Source organism: Elephantulus edwardii, unplaced genomic scaffold, assembly GCF_000299155.1.
Source record: "Elephantulus edwardii isolate Elephantulus edwardi_28Jun2011 unplaced genomic scaffold, EleEdw1.0 scaffold00052, whole genome shotgun sequence".
NCBI lineage: Eukaryota > Metazoa > Chordata > Mammalia > Macroscelidea > Macroscelididae > Elephantulus > Elephantulus edwardii.
The window spans coordinates 16,027,369-16,034,866 of record NW_006399802.1 but is presented as its reverse complement, the minus strand read 5'-3'; the positions used below and the strand labels follow the sequence as shown (position 1 = coordinate 16,034,866).

General features: G+C 44.3%; 1 protein-coding gene across 1 annotated transcript in view; it reads left to right on the top strand.

The window, feature by feature from the left end:
- Positions 1-7,498, top strand: part of FRRS1L (ferric-chelate reductase 1-like) — a gene marked incomplete at its 5' end in the record, with an annotated part of 22,136 nt that continues 14,638 nt past the window's right edge. Inside the window, one exon of the mRNA XM_006886986.1 lies at positions 1-223. Coding sequence (XP_006887048.1) covers positions 1-223 — 223 coding nt within the window. The remainder of the gene's footprint in view (positions 224-7,498) is intronic.

Genomic DNA, 7,498 nt, shown 5'->3' with positions numbered 1-7,498 from the left:
CGGCGGGGCCGGGGGTCCTGGGCGCCGCTGCTCTTGCTGCTGCTGGCCGGGCCCACCGCCTGCACTGCCAGCCCCGCCGACGACGGCGCAGGCCCAGGGGGCCGGGGACCCCGGGGACGAGCGCGAGGAGACGCCGGCTCGGACGAGGCGGCGCCGCGCCACGACTCCTCCTATGGCACCTTCGCCAGCGAGTTCTACGACCTGCGCTACCTGTCCGAAGAGGGTGAGGCTTTGAGTGGGTGAAGGGCTGTGGGAGGGGAGCCCAGGGTTGGAGACTCGGCTAGATTGGGATCCGGGGGTGGAGAGGTAAGGATGCGAACGGAGGCTGATGCTGTTCTGACGCCCGGGATGGGAGCGCACTGCTCTGATTCCCAGCGGCCTGGAGGAAGGGCTCCCGAGCGGTTAGCGCTTTGCACCTGCCGGTGCTTTATAGGTGCTGTGAGTGAATCTGGAAACGCGAGGCAGGTACTCACGGCCTGCGATCTCGGGGCCAGATGGGCCGCGCTAGGCTCTCTCAGTCCCCAGCATCTCGCCTCCACGACGACTGCCGGGTGCGGGGGCAGTAAAAGAGGAAGCCACCATCTGGTTTAGAGTGTGTGAGACCCAGGGCCCTCAGAGGATGGGAGAACTTGTGTTTCAGGTCTGACAAAGGTTTCTGGGGACCCTTTGTTGGGAAGCAGAAACCTAGATCTTTACCCTAATTTAAAGAGAGATGCTTCCTTTCCACCAGCATTGTTACAGCTTGCCGACATAAGCATTCTACTCCTGCTTACTGCCCTGCGTCAAAACTGGGTCACATCTTTCTTCCCATTTCCATCACACTTCTTTTTCTGTTACTATACATGCTAGAGTCTCCTGATGTGAACCACCTTTGGTGAGGTCTGCTGAGTGCGAAGACTAGGGGTTTGTTAGCCCATGACCCACCTGCTGAGCTGCTTCTATGAGCACAAAAATCAAGCTGATTCTGTTAAGAATAGAAATTGGGCTGTTGCACGGTTTTAAAAGTAGTGCTGTTTCGTTTCTTTTGTTGAGGGTGATAAGGAACTCTGGTGATGTGGGCCTTCTAACGGCTGTACCTCTCACGTGGTTTGAAGGGTTCCACTGGAGAAAGATCAGGAATCTTCTTCCATGCATGTTATAGCTTCAGAAACCCACAAGAGGACCAGGTGTGAGTTGATTAAACTCTACAGCATGAGAGAGAGAGGGACTCAAACAATCCAAGAATCAAATTGGAGCTTGAAACTTTTAATTGATGCAATGCTGAGTGTATCTACTAGTTAGGATTAGGTTCATCTGCAGTTGACAGTCATTAATAAATGAGAGAGGAGTTTCTTGCTCATGTGAAGCAATCTAGAAGTAGGCAGTCCAGAACTGATAAGGAGGGTCCATGGTTATCAGGGACCGTAGGTCCTGCTTCTCCACAATTTTTAGCCTTTAACTTCGTGGTCCAAGATGGCTGCTTGTGCTCCAGCTATTGCATCCAAATTCCAGGCAGTGAGGAAGAGGAAACAGGATGAAGGTAATTGATTATTCATAAGGAGATTGCTCAAAACTATCATATGACACTTCTGCTTATATCTCATTGACCAAAATTTTGGTACATAGTAACATGTAGATGTTAAGCAGACTTAAAAATTGTAACTTTACATGAGAAGCAACTGCCCAATTTGAAAGCTGGAATTATTGTATTAAAGGAATACAAAGACAGTTGACATTAGCAAGTCTGTTGGTTAAGGAAAGGCCTTAATTACTGAAACAAAGATCCCAATATATAATGGTTTGAGTACGATAGTGTATTTTTTTCCTCTCACCTAAGAGTATCTGACTTGGTCTGATGGGGCAGCTTTGTTCTATAAGGTTATTCAAGGACTCAAGTTCCTTCCTTCTATTGCTCTACCCACCATCCCTTAAGGCTTGCCTTCATCTGTGTAGTAGAATTTGGCTCACTAGTATATTTTACCAAAATTGTTTCAATATTTAGAGAAGAGCAAAAAGGATTATCAGAGCAAGGAACTACTTTCTAGTCTACCTAGACACAGATCTTGCTGTTCACATTCCACTGACAGGAACATAATTACAAGGGCAGCTGGCAAATGAAGCTATCTAGCTGGGCAGACATGTGGACAAGAAGTTAAGAAAGAGAGTAGGGAGAATACAAGGAGACAATAAAAGAAGTCTAGTCCAACACTCGGGAAAAACCTAAGTATTCCAAAGCCAGCTAACTTAAATGTGGTATGTGCGAGTAAGAAGAGGTTAGATTCTGTGTATCAGTTTGCGTATTCAGAGGAGGACATGCTAATTGCTTAGTTCAGACAGCTTTATGAACTTGGACATCAGAGTAGGCAGGTTTTATAGAGCCCAACTAAAATATGAGAAACTCTGGTGAGAGAAAGGGGGCATTCCAGCTAGGTGAGCAAGTAGGGCCAAGCTCAGCGCTAGTTTGCACAAAAATCCCTTGTTTGTCTGCTTTCCTCTTCTACCCATTTTTTTTTCCTATATTTTATTAATTTTCATAAACATTTACAGAGATCTTCTACCCATTTTGCACATACTTCTTCCTATGGCCCAGCTCTACCTTTTTTTGTGGTTGCACTTAAAATTTTGTGATGGTTCCAATCTGCCTACTGCATGAAACCTTAACTCTTTTATCTGACATTTTCTCTCGGGCTCAGTTTCCTTTTCCAACATCTCTCTCTTCCCCTCCACGCTAAGCTTCAGCTGTCCATTGGTCTTTCCTGTTCTTCACTAATTTCACTTTCTCTTCAGATGCAGCTCCTGCTTACGTCTGGTGGATGCTGGTGAGATGTTTGTGGAGTGGACCTCTCAGGAGGCCAACTTTTAGCCCTGTGTTTTAGCCCTGTGAATCCTAATTGGGGACTTTATACATCTAATTTAACTTGGTATCCATCATAAGTCTAGCCCAATTCTAACAATAATAGGTTGTTGTTGTTGTTGTTGTTATGTGCCGTCGAGTCGTTTGCGACTCATAGTGACCCTATGTACAACAGCCCTAAACCCTGCTCTATCCTATGCCAATCTTATTGCCTCTGACACACCCATCCCGAGTACCCCAGTCACTGAATCAATCCACCTCATAGAGGGTCTTCCCCTCCTGCGCTGCCCCTCCACTCTGCCCAGCATGATGTCCCTCTCTAAAGACCTGTCTCTCCTTACAACATGTCCAAAGTATGTCAGGCGAAGCCCCAGAATCCTTGCCTCCAAGGAGCAGCCTGGTTTAACCCTCTCTAGGATGAATCTATTTGTTTTCTTGGCAGTCCATGGTACATTCAGTATTCTTCTCCAGCACCACAACTCAAAGGCATCAACTCTCCTTCTGTCCTCCCTAGTCATTGTCCAACTCTCTGATGCATAACAAGTGATTGCAAAAGCCATGGTCTGTATCAGGCACACCTTAGTTTCCAGAGAGACACCGTTGCTCTTGAGTACTTTATAGAGGTCCCTAACCGCAGACTTTCCCATCACAATAAGTTTTTTAATTTCCTGGCTACTGGTGCCAAGAGTGTTGATCATGGAGCTGAGCAAACTGAAGTTGTGAACAATCTCAATCTCTTCACCATCCATCCTGATGCTACCGATTGGTCCAGTGGTGAGAATTTTTGTCTTCTTGACATTGAGCCTCAGTCCATATTGAAGGCTGCAGTCCTTGACCCTCTGCAGTAAGTGCATGAGGTCCTCCTCAGTTTCAGCGAGCAGGGTTGTGTCATCTGCATAACGCAGATTGTTGATAGATCGTCCACCAATCCTAACGCCACGCTTCTCCTTATAAAGCCCAGCCTCTCAGATAATCTGCTCTGCATACAGGTTGAAAAGGTATGGAGACAGGACACATCCCTGGCGTACACCCTTCCCAATTTTGAACCATGCAGTGTTGCCCTGCTCTGTTCTGACGACTGCCTCTTGGTCCAAGTATAGGTTTCGCATTAGCACGATTAAATGTTCTGGGATTCCCATTCTTCTCAGAGTCAGCCACAGTTTGTTATGATCCACACAGTCACATGCCTTTGCATAATCAATGAAACACAGATAGACATTCTTCTGGTATTCTCTGCTTTCAGCTAAGATCCATCTAACATCGGCTACAATATCTCTAGTACCACGACCCCTTCTAAACCCAGCCTGGACTTCTGGCAGTTCTCTGCTGATGTGCTGTTCCAGTCGTTTTTGGATAATCTTCAGTAGAATCTTGCTTGCCTGTGAAATCAATGAAAGGAGCTAACTTTTTTCTTCTTTTTTTAAAAAAAAAAATTCATTGTAGCACATTTTCTTCCTTCTTCCTCCCTTCTCCCCAGCCCACCTTGTAGTGCACCTCTTGTTTCAGATTGTTGTCAATACATATAATGCCTAATCATATAGTCCTTTTGGACACTTCTTCCCTCATCTGTTTCAATGCAGTGTTCATTATCTATCCACTCTTTTCCTATTCTACCCCTGTGCCCTCATGTCAGTTCTGCTTTATAACAGTGATGGTCTGCAGTATTTTTCCTTTTGTGACTGAGATATTTCACTCATCATAATGTCTTTCAGGCTTGCCCATGTTGTAAAAGGTTTTACAAGTCTGTTGTTTTTCAGTGCTGCATAGTGTTCCATTGTTTGATTATTCCATAGTTTTTGTATCCATTCTTTTGTTAAAGGGCACTTTGGGTTGCTTCCATATCTTTGCTATTGTGAATAACGCAGCAGTAAGCATGAGTGTGCATACATCTCTTTGGATGGCAATTCTGGTTTCATGGGTGGCCTAGTGGTAAGAAAGCTATGCTGCCATCTGGAAGGCATGAGGTTGGAATTCACCAGCTGCTCCAAGGAGAACAATGGGCAGTCTTCTCCTGTGTGATGATTAACTGCTGAAAACCCTCTGGAGGCTCAGCAATGGGCTGGTTCCGATTCATACACAATACTACCCAGTAGTGGAATTGCCGAGTCAGGAGCTAACTTTTAATAGTGGCTTTCCCATGCCAGGGCTTACTAAGGACCTGATGCAATCCATATTAACTACTTAATCCTTCCAACAACCAGAGTTAGATATTGTTGTTATACTCACTTTAAAGATAGGGCGATTGACCCAGAGAAAACGTAAATACTTTCGCTAAAGTCATATAGCTGGATGGTGGCAGAGAGTTGCATGGGTTTGTGACTGACCTTATGGATGACATAATGCACAGTTGTCCTATCTACGTGAAGTGGGGCAGGAGGGTGTCTCTGTTGATATGTGTTGGGAAATGCAGGTGGACAGGTAACTAAACTTGGAGAGTTTGGACTTGATAGGCAGACCGTTGGATTACTACAGGTTCCTAGGCTGTGGAGTGCCACAGTGAAAGCTAACAGGCATTCATGTTGCAAAGTCCCTTGACATACTGATTTCATTTTATGACTCTGATAAGTGGAAGCAATTATTCAGGCAGTCTAGAAAGAGAAAGAGGCTGATGAAGTCGTTCTCAGAGATTTGAATGGAATGGTGTGACCAGACCATTTCTGAGTAGAACTTCAAAGAATCAAGCACTAAATTAATACCTGAAGGCTCTGATGTAAGGAATTAATTAGAAGCAATAAATAGCAAATGAGAAACCATTAACCAACCAATGGAGTATGCCAAAGCAGGCTCCAGGGATTGTAAAAATGGAACAGATAGTTTCTGTGAGTTAGACAGTAATGGAACCACAAAACCATACTGAGAACCTGAAAAATCAATCAAGAAAATTAGGGCCTCTCAACAATTTCAGCTTGCTTGGCTCCACAATCAATACTGTTAGCATCAGCAATGAGAAAATCAAAAGACAGATTGCATTAGGAAAATTTGCCTTCAGGGACCTCTCCAGAGTGCTAAAGAGCACTGATTTCAGTCTCAAGACTAAGGCGCAGCTGACCAGGCCATGGTCTTCACAGTTGCTTGCTATGCATCAGAGAGCTAGATAATGTCTAAGGATGACAGAAGGATAGATGCTTTTGAGTTGTGGTGCTGGAGAAGAGTATTGAACATATTGTGTACTGCCAAGAGAACTAACAGGCTTGTCCTGAAAAGAGTGAAACCAAGTTGCTCTGTGGAGGCAAGGATTTTGAAGCTCTGTCTCACATACATTGGGCATATTACCAGGAGGGACCAGTCCTTGGAGAAGGACATAATACTTGGAAGGATGGAGGGACAGCGCAAGAGAGGAAGACCCCAGATAAGATGGTTTGACACAGTAACTAAGGAAATGAAGGTGTGTGTGTGTGTGTGTGTGTGTGTGTGTGTGTGTGTCAGAGATAATAAGAGCGTCTCAAGATAGGACAAGCTTCAGAGCTATTGGTATAGAGCCCCTCAGTGGCACATGTTATAAACAACAACATGTTATAAAAATATCTGAAGCTAGAAAATTAGTATATAGGAGAAAACAGAATGAGCAAAAGATGGTTCTAACTATTACCCAAAACATAATAGTCTAGAGTATGTTAAGAGAAGAAGGAAGGAGAAGACTTCATACAGTTGGGAAGGTACAGAAACCACGTAGTCCCAGACTAAATTCTTCCCACAGGAGCATCAAAATGGAAATTGGTGAGAAAAGAACAAATACAAAAAAAAAGGTAAGAAAAAGTGGTAGAATAGATTAAAAAAATACAGATAACCCAATTTAAAAAAAAATGGAGAGACTCTAAAGAGGCATTTCTTAGAGAAAATAACAATAATACAGTAAACACATGGAAAGATGCTCAGTAGCATTAATCATTAGGGAGTTCCAGTGGTGTAGTGCACTATGTGTTGGGCTGTTAAACAAAAATTTGCTAGTTCAAATTCACCAACTGTTTTGGGGCAAGAAAATGAACAATCTCATCCCATGTAAATGTTCACAGCCTTACAAACCTCTTGGAGGGTCTCCACAAGTTTCAGTCAAGTAGACAGTGGTTGGCTTGACTTCTCAATTTGCCAGTTGTTGTTAGGCGCTGTAGAGTTGCTTCAGACTCATAGCAACCCTCTGTACAACAGAACAAAGCTCTGTCTGACGCTGCACTGTGATATGCTTAACCCCATTCTTAGAGTCACTGTCAGCCCAGCTCATTGAGAGTCTTCCTCTCCTTGGCTGACCCTCCACTTTTCCAAGGACCGGTCCCTCCTGATAATGTTCCTAGAGTAATGAGATGAAGTCTAACCATCCTTGCTTCTAAGGAGCATTCTGGCTGCTCGTCAAAGACAAATTTATTTGTTCTTTTGGAAGACCATGGCATGCTTGGGAAGTGCAAATCACCATGACAATGAGGTATCACTTCATACCTACTTAAAAAAAAACCCACCCTCTCTCAAACACCACCTTGAGTTGGAACTGACTCATAGCTGACCCTCATGGGTTTTCAGAGGCTGTAAATTGCACTGGAGGAAATTACCCATCTTTCTTCCTTGGAGCTGCTGGTGGACTTGAACTACCAGAGAGATAGATTAGTGATTCTCAGGGGAGGGCTAAAGAGTGAAGGTGGAAATGACAGCTTTTAGGTACAGGATTTCTTTTAA